General features: G+C 45.0%; 1 protein-coding gene across 5 annotated transcripts in view; it reads left to right on the top strand.

The window, feature by feature from the left end:
• The window catches only part of LOC125091820 (transmembrane protein 185A), a 38005-nt gene that overhangs the window by 9574 nt on the left and 9839 nt on the right, over positions 1-18592 (top strand). For 3 of the 5 annotated variants that reach the window (XM_047715825.1, XM_047715826.1, XM_047715830.1), the window contains 3 exons: positions 9318-9494; positions 12039-12246; positions 17529-17612. In XM_047715825.1, the coding sequence (XP_047571781.1) occupies positions 9318-9494; positions 12039-12246; positions 17529-17612 (469 nt within the window). Of the gene's footprint in view, positions 1-9317; positions 9495-12038; positions 12247-17528; positions 17613-18592 lie in introns of those variants that run through there. The other 2 variants (XM_047715828.1, XM_047715827.1) reach the window with 2 other exon arrangements.

Here is an 18592-nt window from a genome sequence, read left to right as displayed (position 1 = left end):
GCCATAGGCTTTGGTTGACAGATTGGTTCTGGTTTTCTGGTTTTCACACTAGGCATCCCCCTGGGCTTTCAGAGAGAAAAAGTTGCTTCTGCTGAATCCTTTCTCCATGGTGATCACTTCATTTCTATCAGCTTGTGAGTCCCCCTCAAGCCTTTTTCTTCTCCAGAGTCTAGTGGTGAGGTCATTGTTACCTTGGCCTCTTGAACTGGTAGCTCTCTTTGTCTTTGTAGCAGCTCATAAAAGCCTCCCTTGGTTTTGAGCATTAATCATCATAACTAACATGTATGCAGTGCAGCAGTTATCAAACCATTTTTCACAGACCCCTCGTTAGGGGCGCTTGAGAACCTTTCTAGGGCTCTGTGAGGTCACGACTGTTTTCATAACACTACGACGTTCTTTGCCTCTCTGTGTATTGCCATTTGCATTGACGGTGCAGAAGCGGTGAGGGGCCAGTGGCTGCCACCTGAGCACAGAGCAAGCCAGTAACGTGAAACTGTACTGGTAGGCACTGGATTCTTCGTTGCGGTACATTTGCAGATTAAAAAAAAAAAAAAAAGCCAGCTTCTCATAGGATGTCCTTAATAAAGCAGAAAAAAAAAGGTCTCACTAATATTGACCCTTGAGTATACATCCCTTTTAATATTCTGTGTGACAGAACGGGAAGAATGCAGAGAGGCTGTCTGCTGTGTACAGAAGTGCGGCGGTTGACTTGAGGGAGAACACTGGGGGTGGGAGGCGTGGGGCACCCGGTTGGCTCAGTCAGTAGAGCCTGCTGACTCTTGATCTCAGGGTCGTAACAAGTGCAAGCCCCACGTTGGGTGCAGAGTACTTCAGCAGCAGCAGCAACAACCAAAACCCTGCTCGTGTGCCTGGGCTGCAAGCCGCCTTTTTCATGGAACACCATTTTTACCTGGGAAGACAACTCACAGACAAGACTGTGGCTGTTTGTACTAGGGCACTTGGCAGACGTTTTTCTTGCAAATCCAAGTGAACTTTTAACTTGGAAATAACAGCACTGACACACAATAAACACAAATCTAACTTAAAATGTACGAAACTGTTGTTGGAGTGCTTTCAATGTTTTCAACAAGAAAAACAACTGATGGTGTTTTTACAAACAGTAAAATTTGAGCTTTCAAGGGAAAATAGGAATTTTTAAAAAGTTTTATCTACCCCCATGAACTTGACAGCCTCCCAATACTAACATATTTCTGAGGAAATAGGTTGTGACAGTAGCTAATTTGATTTTTTGCCTTTGTATAGTGAAATGTGTCAACATTTGGAAGATCTTTGTTACTCAGTGAACTGATACTTTTCAGTCAACCTACATGGTATTATAATTACAGAGGGATGAATAACATTCCTTTGAAGTGCCAGAGAGACCAGTGGATTTTAATGTAGCAGACAACAAAAAGTTCAGTGATAGGGTTTCAGATTCCACATCATGGTTAACCTTCAGGAAACTACCACTGGTTGACTTTTAGTACCCTGTCAAAGAAGAATATCCACCATTATCGGAAAGAGCTATCAAAATACTCAGTTCTTTTCCAACTACGAATCTCTGTGAAGCTAGATTTTCTTCATATGCTTGAACCAAAACAACATATTGCAACAGAATGAATGCAGATGTAGATATTAAAACCTGGGTGTCTTTTATGAAGCCAGACATCTAAAAAATTTTCAAAACGGTACATATTTTGGAAAATGATTTTTTCATTGAAATTACGTTGCTTATGTTAACATGTAGTGACTTTATTGTTATTTTTGAATTAATTAATAAGTATTTCAAAAATAGTTTCAGAATCTGATAAAGTGAATAATAATAGGTATAACCCATATAAACAAAACTCTTTGAGTTCCTCAGTAATTTTTAATAGTGTAAAGGAGACCTGATACAAAACATTTTGAGAACCACTAATGTAGTGCTCTGCACAAAGCACTTTCCATATTCATTATCTTGTACTCACAACCACCTTATGAGTTACATATTACCCTGATTTTATAGATGACAATACTACAACACAAAAAGGCAGTATATATATTCTAGTTAGCAACCTTTCCAAATCTGATGGTCCTCCCAGTGTGGTTTACCTTCTTGGTGGTTTGCTTCTGAGCTGACTTTTGTAAGTCCCATCTCCATACAGCCTCCCTGTTCCAATTGATGTTTCTTACATTGTTTTTCATAATGCAAGTACAGTACGTGTACTTTAAAAAAAAGTCATTCATAAGAATGTAAAGACTGTCCTTAATCCTCCCCACTGGAGATCGTTGTTAATTCTTAGCGTGTATCTCTCCAGATACTTTTCCAGGACTGTTGAATTATCATCGTAATGCTGGTATTAAAAGGACTTTGGGGTCAAATGTCAAATAGATCTTAGTGTGAATCCCAGCTCTCTGAACTGCTAGCTGCTTGGACAAGTTATTTAACATCTAAGCCTTTGTTCCTCATCCCGTAAAATGGGAATAGTGAAGGTGCCTCCTTTGCAAGGGCGGTTCTGAGGCTGAAGTGAGGTACTGCGTGGAAAGCAGCGCAGTCTTGACATGTCATAAACATCCTGCAAATGCCAGCTACTGAGGTGGTTGTGTACACACAGGTAGATCAGTACATATGCACAAATATATTGGAGTATATTTTACATGCGGTAAAATTTACCCTTTTTTAGTGCACAGCCATCTGCATTTTTTTTTAGATTTTATATATTTATTTGACACAGAGAGAGAGAGACATTGAGAGAGGGAACACAAGCAGGGGGAGTGGGAGAGGGAGAAGCAGACTTCCCGCTGAGCAGGGAGCCCAATGCTGGACTCAATCCCAGGACCCGGGGATCTTGACCTGAGCTGAAGGCACACGCTTAACGACTGAGCCACCCAGGTGCCCATCCCTCTGTGTTTTGATAAATCCATCTATCTGTGTAACCACCACCCAAACAAAGATCTAGGTATAACACAGTTCATCAGTGCCAAAACAATTCCCTCCTGTCCCTTCATAGTCCACTTTTTCCTCCCACACAACCACTGGTAACCACACTGACAGATTTTCTGTATCTACACTTTTGCCTTTTCTAGACCCTCAGCTATATGGAGTCCTACAGGATGTTGTGTTTTCAGTTTGTTATCTTACCTAGCATAGTGCATTCGAGGTTTATGCATGTTGTTGCATGCATCCCTACTTCGCTCCTTTTTTCTGCTGATTAGTATTCCATTGAACAGGTGTACCACAATTGGTTTAACTGTTCACCAACTGATGGATTTGGATTGGTGCCAGCGGCTATTACAAATAAAGCTGCTTTGAACATTTGAATATAAGTCTTTGTGTGGACATAAAGTTTTCGTTTTCTTGAGTAAATACCTAGGCATGGATTGGTGGGCCATAGAATAGCCAAAGAATGTGGCTAATACCACATTGTCTTGATTATTGTAACTTTATAATAAAGCCTTGAAAGCATGTGGTGTAGATTCTCCAACTTTGTTCTTTCTCATAGCTATGTTGCCCATTATGGGTCGTTTCATTTTCACATAACTTTTAGAATCACTATGTCAATTTCTACAGAGGGATTTTCCCTGGAATTGTGTTGAGTCTTTAGAATAATTTGATGAATGTGGTAGGCTAAGTAATGGCTGTCAAAGATAACCACTTCCTAATCCACGGAATTTGTGAATGCTACCTTCTGCAGTAAAAAGGTAAATATTAGCTTATGTCATAAAATGTGTGGTTAAGTTAAAGAGCTTGCGATGGAGACAGTATCTAGGATCATCTAGTTAGGTCCTAAATGCAATCGTGGGTTTCCATATAAGCAGAGGGCAGAAGGATGTACTGTTAACACAAGAAGGCAATGTGATGTGAGCATAGAAAAATATTTGAAGATGCTGTACTGCTGGTTTTGATGATGGAGGAAGGGGCCTAAGGAGTGCAAGGAATATAGTTATAGAAACTGAAAAAGGTAAGGAATGAATTCTCCCCCAGGTCTCCAGAGGGAGTGGGCCCTGCTGACACCTTAGTGAAAATAGTGAAATCTATTTTGGACCTCTGTCCTCCAGAATTAGAAGAGAATAAATGTCTTTTATTTTAAGCCACCAAGTTGGTGGTAATTTGTTACAGCAACCATAGGAAATCAACACAAAGAGTATGTAAATATTAACAATATTGAATTTTCTAATCTATAAACATGGTATATCTCTCCGTTTATTTAGATCTTTAATTTTTCTCAGTAGTGTTTGGTAGGTTTCAGTGTACAAGTGTTGCACATATTTTGTTACATTTATTTCAGTATTTCATATTTTGATGTTTATAAATGGCAGTTTTTTCACAAACTTTTAATTTTGGAATAATTTTAGATTTATAGGAAAGTTTCAGTAAATGATAGTTTTTTTATTTTTATTTTTTATTTTTTTTTAAAAGATTTTATTTATTTATTTGACAGACAGAAATCACAAGTAGGCAGAGAGAGAGAGGGAGAAGCAGGCTTCCCGCTGAACAGAGAGCCCGATGCGGGGCTCGATCCCAGGACCCTGGGATCATGACCTGAGCCGAAGGCAGAGGCTTTAACCCACTGAGCCACCCAGGCGCCCCTGATAGTTTTTTTTAAAAAAAAATCTGTGTCCAGTTTTTCATCGCTAGCATAAAGAAATACAGTAATTTTTTTTGTACATATATCTTGTATCCTGTAACTTTGCTAACTCACTTATTTGGTTTAGAAGTGGGTTTTTTGGGGTAGATTAGCTAGGGTTTTTTACATAGATAGTCATGTTGTCTGCAAATAATCAGATTTACTCCTTCCTTTCAATTCTTTATTGCTTTCATTTCTTTTTTGGGTGTTATTGTTAGGGCTAGGACCTCCAAAACAATGTTGAATAGATGTTATTGAAGTGGAGGTACTTGCCTTGTCTCTATAGGGAAAGTGTTTAGTCTTACACCATTAAACATTATTTTCATAGATACTCTTCTATGCCTAGTGCGTTTACAGCTTTTATTGAATGGGTAGTGAGTTAAGTTAAATGCTTTTTTTGAAACTGTTGAGATAATCATGTTTTTTTTTTCATTCTGTTATAATACAGTGAATTACATTAGTGGTTTCAAGTGTTAAGCCAAGCTTGCAATCCTGATTAAACTACACTTGGCCATTCTGTAATATCCTTTTTATATATTGCTGGATTCAACTTGATAATTTTTAAAGAGTTTTTGCATCTATATTTATGAAGAGTATTAGTTTATAGCTTTCTTTCTTGGTCAGATTTTGGTATCAGGGTAGTGCTGGCCTCATAAAATAAATTGGGAACTATCCCCCCTCTCATTTTTTTCTATAAGAATTTGTGCAGAGTTGGTACTATTTTTCAATTATGTATTTGAAAGATTTTTCAGAGCCCGACATTTTCTTCGTGAGAAGGATTTTAACTACAATTTTAATGTATTTAATAGATATGGGGATGTGAAAGTATTTCTTTTTGTGTGAAATTGGATGATGTCTTCTTTCAAGAAATTTACTTGCATACAGTTCATAATATCCCCTTCTAAACCCTGTAATGTTTGTAAGATTTGTGGTAATGTCCCTGCTTTCATTTCTGATATTGATGATTTTTGTCTACTATTTTTTTCTGGTCACTCTGGCTATAGTTTTACTACTTTTCTTGGTCTTTTCAAAGAACCAGGTTTTAGGTTCTTTTTTTCCCCCTGCACTTGTATTTATATCATTTCCTTTCTTCTGCTTACTTTTTAAAATTTCCTTCTCTTCCTAGTTTCTTTTTTTTTTTTAAGATTTTATTTATTTATTTATTTGAGAGAGGGGGAACCAGAGAGAGCACAAGCAGGGGAAGAGGGAGAGGGAGAAGCAGACTCCCTGCTGAGAAGGGATTCCCAACATGGGTTTCAATCCCAGGACCCTAGGATCATGACCTGAGTGAAAGGCAGACACCCAACCAACTGGGTCACCCAGGCGCCCCCTCTTCCTAGTTTCTTAAGGTGCATCTTAGATCATTGACTTTAGATCTTTTCTAATGTAAGCATTTGATGCTATAAAGTTCCCTTAAGTACTGCTTTAGCTGGAGCTCCATAAATTTTAGTAGGCTGTATTTCTACTTTCATTTCGTCTGGAATTTTTCAAAATCTCCTTGTGTTTTTTTTTTCTTCTACATATGGATCATTTAGAACAGTATTGTTTAATATGCAGGTATTTTGAGAATTTTCCAGATATCTCTCTGTTGTTGACATTTAGTTTAATTTCATCGTGTATGGAGATTTAATTTCTATGACTTTGATCCTTTTAAATTTGTTGAGTCTTGTTTTATGACCCAGATTTCAGTCTGTCTTGATGAGGCCTTCTCCTTCCTTGCCTCTCCTCAGCCTGCATGTGCATTTGGAAGGAATGTGTATTTTGCTGTTGGAGGAGGAATGCTTTATCAGTATCAGTTAGGCTATGTTGGTTGATAGAGTTATTACGTTCTTGTGTATCCTTAGTAATTTCTGTGTGTTCTGTCAGTTATTGAGAGGTGTTAATTTTCAATAATTGTGGATTTTTCCATTTTTCCTTAGTATTTTCTACATGTATCATGAAGTTTTGTTATTAGGTACACAAATATGTAGTTGTTAGATGCTTTTTGACAAATTGACCTCTTATCATTATGAACTGCCCCTATTTGTCACTGGTAATATTTCTTGTTCAAAAACACAACTTGTCTTATTTTGTGGCAGGCAGAGTGGGCCCCCAAAGATATCCAGGCCTTAAGCCCTGGAACCTCTGACTGTTGTATTACATGGTAGGGGGTACTTGGCAGAAGTGTCTAAGGTTATAGTACTAGTTTCTATTGTTTCCATGACAAATTAGCACAGATGTAGTGTTGTAAAACGACACAGAACTTATTATCTCACATTTCTGTGGGTCAGAAGTGTGGGTATACCAGGGCTAAGTTGAATTTTCTGCTTGGAGTCTCACAAGGCCAAAATCAAGGTGTGGGCCGGGCCGCATTCCTTTCTGGGGCTCTGGGGATTAATCTGCTCCAGACTCTTTTGGGTTGTTGTCAGAATTTAGTTCCTTATAGTTGTAGGACTAAGAACCCCATTTTTCTTGCTGGCTGTTGGCAGGAATCATTCTCAACTTCTAGAATCTGCCTGCATTCCTTGGCTCATGGCTTCCTTCCTCCGTCTTCAAAGCCAGCAAAAGCAGGTTGAATCCTTCTCATGTTTAGAATTTTTCTGACTTCCCCTTCTGCCTCATCTCTCCTCTTCTGCTGGGTCTCTCTGACTCACTTGTAGGCCTCCTTTTTCTGCCTTTAAGGATTCATATGATTACATTGGGCTCACCTGGATAATGTGGGATAATCTCCCTATTTTTAAAAAGATTTTATTTATTTTTGAGAGAGAGGCAGTGAGAAAAAGAGGGAGAGAGCACAAGCAGGGGAAGTGGCAGGCAGAGGGAGAAGGAGAAGCAGACCCCCATCAATCAGGGAGCCCGATGTGGGGCTTGATCCCAGGACCCTGGGATCTTGACCAGAGCCGAAGGCAGATGCTTAACCAACTGAGCCACCCTGACGCACTAATATCCCTATATTAAGGTGACCTGATTGGTAACCTTAATTCCAGCTACAAAGTCCTTTCATATTAGTACCTAGATTAGTGTTTGATTAACCAGGAGACAGGAATTTGGAGGAACACCTTTAGAATTCTGCCTATCACAGTTCTGCACTTGATAGGAACAGTATCCTGGATTACCCAGGTGGACCCAGTCTGTTATATGAGCTCCTCTAAGCAGAGAGCTTTCACTGGAAGCAGGAGCAATGTGGCAGAAGTCAGAAGAATTCTAAGTGTGAGAAAGATTCCATATGCTGTTGCTGGCTCTGAGATGCAAAGGCTTATGTGCAGGGATGAGAGAGGGTCTCTGGGGTCCAAGAGCAGCCGCAAGCTGACAGCGCATGAAGAAACTGAGACCTCAGTCCTACAGCCACAAGAAACCAAATTGCCGGCAACCCAAATGAACTTGGAAGCAGATTCTTCCCGGGATCCCTTGATAAGAGCCCAGCCGACTGACGTCTTGGTTTCAGCCTTATAAGCATCTGAGCAGCCAAACCAACCAAGCTTGTCTGGACTTCTGACATATACAACTGTGAGCTAATAAATTTGTGGTGATTCATTAGAGCAACAATAGAGGACTAGAACAGGTGTTAATATGCCACTCCAGCTTTCTTTTGGTTAGTGCTTGCTTGATATAACTTTTTCTCTCCTTTCAGTTTTAATCTGTGATTTTATAAATAGATGAAGTGTGTTTCTTTTTTTTTTTTTAAAGATTTTATTTATTTGACAGAGATCACAGGTAGGCAGAGAGGCAGACAGAGAGAGAGAGAGGAAGGGAAGCAAGGCTCCCTGCTGAGCAGAAAGCCCGATGCGGGACTCCATCCCAGGACCCTGGGATCATGACCCAAGCTGAAGGTAGAGGCTTTAACCCACTGAGCCATCCAGGTGCCCCAGGAAGTCCCTTTTATGTGAAATGTGAGTGTGCATGTATAATCTGTTCAGTCACAGAAAGTATAATACGGGTACTAAAATGTTACTGTATCTGAACACGGCAGATTAAAGATGCCATACTGGGGCGCCTAGGTGGCTCAGTGGGTTAAAGCCTCTGCCTTCAGTTCGGGCATGATCTCAGGGTCCTGGGATCGAGTCCTGCATTGGGCTCTCTGCTCCGCAGAGAGCCTGCTCCCCCTCTCTATCTGCCTGCCTCTCTGCCCACTTGTGAGCTCTGTCTGTCAAATAAATAAAAATCTTTAAAAAATAAATAAAAATGCTATACCTTTTAAAAAATAAAATCAAATGATTAGCTGGTGACAAAACTTGACCATATCTAAAACATGTCAGCCTTTTTCAGTATCCATGTTTTAGTACATCTAGTTCCTTCTGCTTGGAATGCTCCCTCCTCTCACAGTCTTTCTTGCCAAGCAGCTTTCCACATATCTTCTGGAACCAGCTCCAGGGGCATCACTTAACCTGCTTCTTCGAGTCCCCAGACAGAATCCAGATTTCTTCTTCTGGCTTCCCATCACACTCTATCCTTGCTCTATTCTAGCACATACCATGCTGTATTATAATTCTGTGTTTCTGTATGGCCTCCCTCCTACCAGGAAGCCCTGGAAAGCCGGGAACTTATTTTAGTCTCCTTTATGTTTCGCTAATCCCCTAACATAGTATGTCTATGACATAGAACTTTTTAATACACGATGTTGAATTAGTGACTCTTTACACATGCTCAAAAATACTGCTGTTATGACTCTCCATTTCAGTATCACATATTTGTAAAAGTGAGTCTTCTTTAATCATTTTACTTTTCTCCTAGTAAATTCCTCATCTACACCTGTCTCCTGCTGTTCTCTGTGCTGCTGGCCCTTCGTCTGGATGGCATCATTCAGTGGAGTTACTGGGCTGTCTTTGCTCCAATATGGCTGTGGAAGTTGATGGTCATCGTTGGAGCCTCAGTTGGAACCGGAGTCTGGGCACGAAATCCCCAATATCGGTAATACTGCTTTATATAACTCATTGACCTCTACCCCAAGGGAACAGTGTCTTGTTTTTCACTTTTGATTAAGTAAGGACTATTTTTTTCTGCCTATCTGTGGTTTTATAGGAACTATAATACAAGCAAACTGGGTTCTGTTCTAAGTTTTTTAAAAATTAGGGGTTTGATAAGCATTTTAAAATAAAAACAGTGTCATCTGGGGTGCTTAAGATCCTAGCCAGCCCACAAAAGCCAGTGTAATCGAAAATGCATCCAAAATATCGAACTGTTGTACCATGCTAGGCTAGGAAGCATAAAACTATCATGTTTGCAGGAGCAGTCCTATAAAACAGAAGCCTGGCTTTGGTCATCAGGGATCTGTCTGTCTCCTGTTTTGTCCTGGAATTGGGGTTCCCCTTGTCCCAATCTCCTAGTCCTGGGGTTTTAGGACTGTTAGTGGTATGTATGTTGGGGGGTAGCTTGGCCAGGAAACAGTGAGTCAGCGAGCCAGGAAAAGAGGAGGCCCAGATGCTGTGAAGGAGAACAGAGCCTTTGGGGGGGCAGGGCAGGCAGAGGGGTAAGTAAGCTTTACCTTCAACACCCCTGTGCCTTTCTTCTCAGGTGCCTCAACTCGTTCAGGTTCCTAGAGTTGGCTCAGCTCTGGAATACAGCCTAGTACTGCTGGGGCCCAAACAGTCTCTGCCCCCTCACAGAGGTTGGCACTTCAGAAAGGGAAAAGGGAACCTTGAGGGGCTGTCCTCAGCGTTCAGCAGGAAGACAGGGAGGGGAGGAGTGCCCGGTGGGCAGGCGGGACGCATGCAGCTGCTCACGTGGGAGAAGTGCAGATGTTTCAGTCTTGACTAGCTTTAAAAATAAGAGTTAGCCCATGTCACATACATAGCCAGATGCGTATCTAAGAACTTTAAAATAGTCCAACAGAGAGCCTTGGCAGATGGGGGACATTTGTGTGTAACTGTTTTAAAGTCCTTAGACTTTCCTATTTCTTTTTTAAATTACCTGTGCAGCTGACAGATCTTTTCTTTTTTATAAAATATTTTCAGATATCTAATATTTTTTGTCTCAAAGATTGAAAAGTTAAATAACTAAACCATTTAGGGTCCACTAATTGATACTGAGAACCTATTTGAGCTTTGCCATATTGGTTTAAGTTAAGATTTTTTAGAGGGAGGAAAGGTGCTGTGTGTGTGTAGTTGAATGTAGTGACTGTGGAGGTGTGGTCATTCAGCGTTGACATTCTCCGGTGGACCGTTGCTAGGTCCTGTACGGGTGACCACTGGTTTCATTTTCTCTGTGTCCTAACCTCGGATGTATTTATCATCAGGAATATACATCATAAAATGTTTATCTGTATTTTGAATGAAACACTGTAGACCTTCCAAATGCATTTTTAAGCATTTTCCTGATTAACGGCCTAATTTTTCAGTTGTTAATCTGATAAGTTCCTGCATGATACTTTAAATAGCTATTTAAACTGATTTTGTTTAAAAACAGTTTTAACTGCTCTTCCTTCTCTTTAATCTGCAGGTGTTAATTCATCTTCATGGAATAGAAAAGAAAATATAAAGATGTTCATAATTTTATCAGTATTTTTAAATAGCACCTAACAATAGTTACTATATATTCTTAAAATATAACCCACAGCTTATTTTAAAAAGCCAGTTACTTGTATAGTATTGCATGGAATGTGATTTACATGGTTTTTAATTTATTAAGAGATGAGTATCTTGAGATTTAAGGGGTATTTGTCTGTTTTTAGTAGTAGAAGCAATCAGCTCGAATCATCTTAGAAGTAGTTGAATTTAAAGATTTTATTTATTTACTTGTCAGAGAGAGAGAGGGAGAGAGAGCAAGCACAGGCAGACAGAATGGCAGGCAGAGGCAGAGGGAGAAGCAGGCTCCCTGATGAGCAAGGAGCCCGATGTGGGACTCGATCCCAGGACGCTGGGATCATGACCTGAGCTGAAGGCAGCTGCTTAACCAACTGAGCCACCCAGGCGTCCCAGAAGTAGTTGAATTTAAAGTTATGAATAAAAGCATTTATCTTGGGGTGTCTGGCTGGCTCAGTGGGTTAAGCCGCTGCCTTTGGCTCAGGTCATGATCTCAGGGACCTGGGATTGAGCCCCACATCGGGCTCTCTGCTCGGCGGGGAGCCTGCTTCCCCCCCCCCCCCCCGCCTTTCTGCCTACTGTAATCTCTGCCTGTCAAATAAATAAATAAAATCTTAAAAAAAAAAAAAAGCATTTATGTTTACTGTCAGGGAAGGAATAACTCCGGCTGTTACTTCTGAGAATGTCGTTATCCAGTTAAAACTTTGGTTTGGCTGTGATGTTCCTTTACCGTCATGTAATAATTTGGGGCATTTGAAAGATTGCCTACTAAAGATTAAGTTTAAGTTTTCTTTCTACCTAACTTCCTTTGCTTTTTGTCAAATTGATAAATATCGCTTATAGCATCAACATAAGTTGGTCTTTGCCCTGGACGACCTGCCTGTTTTGGAGATTCCGAACTGAGTATTTTTCTTCTTCTGATGTCCCTTTTCAGAGCAGAAGGAGAAACATGTGTGGAGTTTAAAGCCATGTTAATTGCCGTGGGCATCCACTTGCTCCTGTTGATGTTCGAAGTTCTGGTCTGTGACAGGATCGAGCGAGGAAGCCATTTCTGGCTGCTGGTCTTCATGCCGCTGTTCTTCGTCTCCCCGGTGTCCGTTGCAGCTTGTGTCTGGGGCTTTCGACATGACCGGTCACTGGAGGTGAGATTTCATGCATTTAAGAAGGTTTTAAAAAGTCAAATCTTTTGGTCTGTTATTGTAATGTAGATTTCTTGTCCTTCATTAGGAAGAGATAAGTCATTAACTCTAGATTATGGTGTGTAAGGAAACAGAAGCTGATGGGAATAATCATAGTTCTCTCTTTTGACTTAGAACGCAGGCTTTTCACCCAAGCCTTCAGGCTCCATCCAGCTCCGTGGTTTCCCCTAGCCACCTGTGTGGGTCAGGCTTCTCCTGAGAAATGGAGCCAATGGGAGAGGTAGGGAATGGGAGAAGGGAGGGAGAAAGGAAGAGAAAGAGGGGGAGGGAGAGCATGACTGATTACTTCTATGGAGCTTGGCTCACACACTTGTGGGGCTAACAGGTCTGAAATTCATGGGGTGGACCAGCCGGCAGGAGACACGGCCTGAGTTGGTGCTGCCGTCCTGAGACAGAGTCTCCAGGAAACCTCAGGCCCTCTAACTCATTTGATGAAACCACCCAGTACCGAGGGTGATCTTTACCGGAAGGCAGTCCTTCCACTGCAGTACCTTGACTCGTGCCTGATCCGGGAAGCGGTCCTGTGTGGGCCCAGCCAGTGGGCCCCACAGAGCCCGGGTCTGGTGCTTTGTCTGCTCTCTCATTGGCTTCAAGCCCGACACAGGGCAGACACGACTGAATACAGAAGCAGTGCTAGCAGCCCTAACACTAGGATCGGAAATGAGTGCAGGTCACATTGGCTGAGCCCTCACTGTGTGCCAGGCACCTGGCTGGTCCCTTCCCGCGCAGCAGGGCCTTCGTAGAGGGGCACCACCACCCCGCGAAGCAGGTGCAGTGGCCACCCCTGTTTTGTGACGGGGAAGGGATCTGTTCCTGGCCATTCGTTCAGGGGCAGGGCTGGGGCCAGGACCCCGCATCGGTCAACCTCACTCCAGAGCCTGCCCACCGACCCGCATGGAAACTGAGGGCCCAAAGCCCTCTACAGATGGGGCGAGGGGAGACCTGGCGCTAGGGAGGCTCTGTTCTCAGCTGGGTGAGTAACAAGCGGAGGAAGGAGAATGGCTGTGGGGCTGGAAGGCTCCCGGAAAGAGGGCGGGTGAGAGAGCAAGGCTCCGTGGGAACCCATGGGAACAGGACCCTGAGTGCCAGGACGCTTGGTCTTCACCGAGGAGAGGGCACGGGCATCAGGGTAGTGTGGCTGCTCTTCTGCCATCTGAGGGCCCACTCTCCCCTCCCTGCCCTTCCCCCAGCCTTCCATAGCCCGGCCACTTGTCTGCAAGGCTCCTCTGGCTGCTTGCCGGTGGGAGGAATGCTATCATAAAGGAGTACAGTTAAGAAAAAAGTTGTCTGGAAGATTCCCTGGGTGACGGTCAGGAGAGCGAGGTGGGGAAGCACAGAGACCCTCCTTGCCCCCTGGGCGACTTGGTACCTGTCCAGCCTCTGCCCGGTGCTCCTCCCCGCTGCAGGCAGACCCTCGCCCCTTCCTGTTCCTCGGTGCATTTGCTCCTGTGCTCATCTGGTAACTTGGGCTCTCTCTTCTGAAAGAGAAAGTAAAATGACAGCAGCAAAAGCTTCTCAGTCCTCCGTTTGGCTCTTGTGCCTTTCTCGTCGTTTAAGAAAGGCTCCCTCCAGTAGAGCGCATCTGACCTCGGGCTCCCTGATCAGCCTCCCACCCGCCGGACACTGGCCAGACCCAGCAGGCCTCTCAGTCCGTTTTCTCCAGCCACCAGCCATGCTGTGGCTTCTGACACTGCTGGGCCTTTGACTAGACTGGCACCCTCTGCTTTGGCTCTGTTGTTGCTGCTGAAGATTTTAGGCTTGGGTTTTCTGTCCTCGCTGGGCACATCTGTGAGCCACACTGCGGATGATGTCACTTACTTCCTGTCTCAGCCGCCACTTCCATGCTGTCGTCTCCCGCACGCGGTCGAACGCAGATTTCAGTGTCAGCTCCAGACCCCTTCTCCAGCGTCACCTGAATCTGTATCTCTGTGCGGGTCAAAGGCACCATTTCCACCCAGTCACCCTCACTGTTCTCCTTTATGCCCCTGTTGCTCTGCATGGTTTCTCTAGCACCTGTGCCCATGAAGCAAAACCAAGCTTCAAAAATCCTTTGCAAAAAGCTTATGTTAAACAGGATCACAGCGATCACACATTCCACACACTGTTTGGCTCAGCGTGTCTCAGTGAGGGAGGGACATGTGCTGTTGGCCTCTTGGATAGGAAACGTTTTGTTCAATGGGACTGCCTCATGCGTGGCTGGACACTTCTGCCTGACCTCTGCCGACTAAATGCTGGTGGAGGGGTTCTCCCCACAGGTGTGTGAGAGACCCAGGGGCACTGCTGCACCATTCCTAGCCTCTTCCTGGGGTGGGAGCTCTGTCGCCTAGGTCGAAAAGCTCCAAGAGAGCCATCTAAATGTAGTTGGATAGGGACCAAGGAGGAAGTTTCAGGTACATGTGAAAAAGTGGCACTTTGTTTCTTAGGATGTTAAAGTGTATGCAAGTGCTAGGACTACATTGGGCATGAAACCATCTTTTCCTCATGTGGAGTTACAAAATGTAAGCTGTTCATGTGGTCATGCTTGGTGTTCCTACCCAGAGGAAGCAACGTCATGTCAGGAGTTGAGCTCCCTCTTGGTGCTTGTGTCCCAGGAGGAAGAGCGCCACGTTTGCTAGGGGGTGGCTGGGCAATGGGCCTGCGCAGAGACATGAAGGAAGAGCGGGGCTTGCCAGGGCGCCCTCTGCAGGTGGGGACGGGGATGGTATTTTCCAGGGAGAGGGACTCATGCATACAAAGGCGTAGAAGCAGAAGAAAATCCGTGTTACGCTGAGTGAACTCTGGTGACCCCAGGTGACTGGAGCATGGTTTTGCAAGATGCAGAGACTTCTGGAAATGGATGTTGGTGACAGTCGCACACCAGTATGAATGTACTTAATGCTGCTGATCTGTCCAGCTAAAGATGGTTTAGACTGTAAGTTTTCCCCTGTATGTATTTTACCACAATAAAAAAAATTGCTAGGAGCATGAAGGGGAAAGGAGGGCTGTACAGCGGAGCTGGGCCGAGTAGGGGCCAGGTCCTCAGTCCTCAGAGCATGTGCTGAGCTGCCCCAGGGCGCCATAATGCCCTCCCAGGGCACCGTGGGATACTGGACATTTTTTGAGGGAAAAGCTATGATACCAACCGGCAGTGGGGATACCTCCAAGTGGTTTACAGTTTTATTATTCAGTCGCCCTCCATTAGTTTCGGTGACAATGGAGAAAAAGCTGGGCTGTTGCCAGTTGCTGTGAGGAGGTAGTGCTCTGCAAGAGAACTGTCTGGAGAACAGCTCCTGAGGGTGGTGGTGTCTTTTTTTTTCCCCAAAGACTTTTTATTTATTTATTTATTTATTTATTTGTCAGAGAGAGGGAGAAAGCACAAGCAGGCAGAGGCAGAGGGAGAAGCAGGCTCCCCGCTGAGCAGGGACTGGATCCGAAGACCCTGGGATCATGAACCGAGCTGAAGGCAGAGGCTTAACCCACTGAGCCACCCAGGCGTCCCAAGGGTGACGGTGTCAAGGAATGGTGCAGCACCCAACAGGCACACACGTCCTTGGAGGAATTAGGTGTGGTGATTTAGGAGTGAAATAAAAATCATACTTTTCTTTTGATTTATGGGAGTTATTATTTTTTTAGATGGCTACTTAGGGCATAAATACTAAGTTTCGATCTAATTACTTGACCCAGTGGAACTGTTAAGGATTTCTTTCAGCCCAGAGCCCTAGGGAAGAATTGCTCCCTCACAGAAATGCCCTGTGAATGGAGCACTTCAGGGAAGCTCTGGGCCAGACAAGACAGCTTCCTGTGATTGTCCGTTCACAGGCAGCGGCAACCCAGGGAAGAGCCGCGAGTGCTGCCGCCAGAAGGACGCCGGCCTGGGGTGTTTGGGAGCGGGGAGCCTTCCGGATTGGAGGCTGGGAGGCTTGTCGGGGGGCCGTTGGCGGCGTTGTGTGGGGTGGTGAGGAGAAAGGCCTGATGAGGCAGCTGTCGTTGGGGTGGTAGAGAGGACAGGACGTGGTGGCAGAGCATGCAGGAGTGGGAAAAGGAGTATAGGGTGCTCCCGGCCGTGTGGCTTGGGTCCTGGGCTGCCACGGTGCCTGACAGCAAGGCGGGAGGCTCTGAAGGGAGGGGGACAGGGTAAAGGTGCGAGAGGCTGATGGACTCAGTCTGGGACCGGCTCTGGCGGATGCACATCTAGCAGAGCTGGGTCTGGGCCACCGCGGGAAGGCTGGGTCAGAGACAGAGATGGCTGGAGCAGCCCGGAGGAGGTCACCCGAGCCCAGGGCTGTGGATGCAGGGCGACCAAGTGAAGGCCTGTGTGTTTGCATCCGTGTCTCTCTAGTGGGGACAGAAGACCAAGTTGAAGGCTCTGGGGGGCCTCGGGGTTCAAGGAGAGGAGGAGACTGAAGAGGAGCCTCAAGAGCAGCAGGAGGCAGCAAGACCGGGTGGGGCTCCTGGCAAGAGATGCCGCGTGGGTGCCCCGTAGGGTGGTCTGTGCCGTAGAGGTTACTGTCGACCTTGACAGAGCAGTTGCTAGTGGTCGGGGCTGGAGGCCAGATCAGGGTGTTGGGAGCTCGGAATGCCAGGGGAGGCCACAGGGGCTGGTGCGTCCACGCTGTGTCGCGGAGCTTGATGGCAACAGAGTGCTAGGGCCGGGAGGGGCCGTCGGCTCCAGCAAGGGATGGGCTTATTTGGTCTTGGGGTTCTTTTGTGTTTAATGGGAATGAGCTGAACTTGTTTCTGTGCTTCTGGGAGGGATCAGTGGAACAGGAGGGGTTAACGATGCAGTAAAGAATCCATAATTGCTGTCTTGATGGGACACGGTCCTCGGGTCCTCGAGGAGCCAGAGAGGAAGGCGTGGAGAGCTGAGCCCTGGGTGCGAGGAAGAAGCGCAGGTCCGGAACAGGGATGGCTGTGGGGGGGCAGGCGGGGCGCTGCGGCCACTGATCGCCTCTGCCGGCCACTGATCGCCTCTGCCGGCCGCCCGGGAACAAGGTTACTGTTCGGGAGAGCGCGAGGGGCAGGGCGGCCGCGAGGCAGAGGGATGAGGCAGGAGACCTGCTGGCAGGCTTCTTGCTGCCGCTGCGTCCCTTCGCTCCTCTGGTGTGGAAAATCAGGAAGTCCCAGTATAGCTTCATAGGACTTTTACCATATTATAATTTGCATTGCCTCTTAGTGTGTGAGCCAAATAATTGCAGTATTGAATACAACTTTGACTTTGTTTAACTGATTCTTCTCTTCATTTTTAGTTAGAAATACTGTGTTCTGTCAACATCCTGCAGTTTATATTCATTGCCTTAAGACTGGACAAGATCATCCACTGGCCCTGGCTTGTATGTAACTTTTTCAATCCTTAAATAAACTTTTCTTTTTTTAATTATAAAAGTAATTTGTGTTCATTGTAGAAAAGTTGGAAAAGACAGGCTTGGGTAACAGAATGATAATTCCCCATGACCCACGGGGAGGGAGCGCGGCTAGTGTGCGGGGTTCCCTGTGCCAGACGTTACCGCTTCTGGAGGGCGGCTGAGCCCGCGCCGTGCGTGCACGGCTATGGGTGCTGCTCTCTCATCCTGACTCATCCTGAGCAGCTTCCCCCCCGGCAAACAAAAGGTCCTTATAAGCATAACTTTTAAGGTTTAATTGATGCAATATTTTTCCAATGCATTTACCAAGCCGTCCCCTTCCAAATATTGAAGTTGATACTAGTGTAATTATAAATCATGATGTAACATATGTTTTTGTGCCTAAAAATCTTTGCCTGATTTTTTTCATTGTTTTCTTAGGAAAGTCTCCAGAGACAGTATTACTGGGCCAGAGGGTGGGAACTTCTTGAGATTTTGAAAGACAGACTGCACTCCCAACTTGCTTTCTGAAACAGTTGTGCTACTCTACCCTCATGCAGAGGGCGAGGTCTAAGTCCTGCTCAGAGCCTGTGGCTTCAGTTCCTGGGCGTTTGGTTGAAATTGGCTGCGTAGATGGATAGAGGGGGGTGGTGGCTAGAGGGATGTACATGGCAGGCTGTGGCCAGAGAAGCCAGCAGCACTTGCACTCCCGCCACAAATGCCTAGAAGGCAGGTGAGAACCAACACAGAGGAGGTGCGTGGGCTCTCAGGGGGGTTGTGTTGCGGTTTGGGCCCCCCCCCCTGCTGCTTGATATGTACTTTTACATATAAGACATTTTCTGTTATGAACATGGTTTACCGTTAAAAAAAAGTACCAAGTATAGCAAAAAGAGAAGATATTCATTTGGTGACGGGGAAGAAAATAAAGGAACATAGTCACCACCATAATCAATGAAGGCAGAACTCATCGC

Source organism: Lutra lutra, chromosome X, assembly GCF_902655055.1.
Source record: "Lutra lutra chromosome X, mLutLut1.2, whole genome shotgun sequence".
Taxonomy (NCBI): Eukaryota; Metazoa; Chordata; class Mammalia; order Carnivora; family Mustelidae; genus Lutra; species Lutra lutra.
Note: the sequence above shows the minus strand (reverse complement) of the source record. Positions and strands in the feature narration are given on the sequence as shown.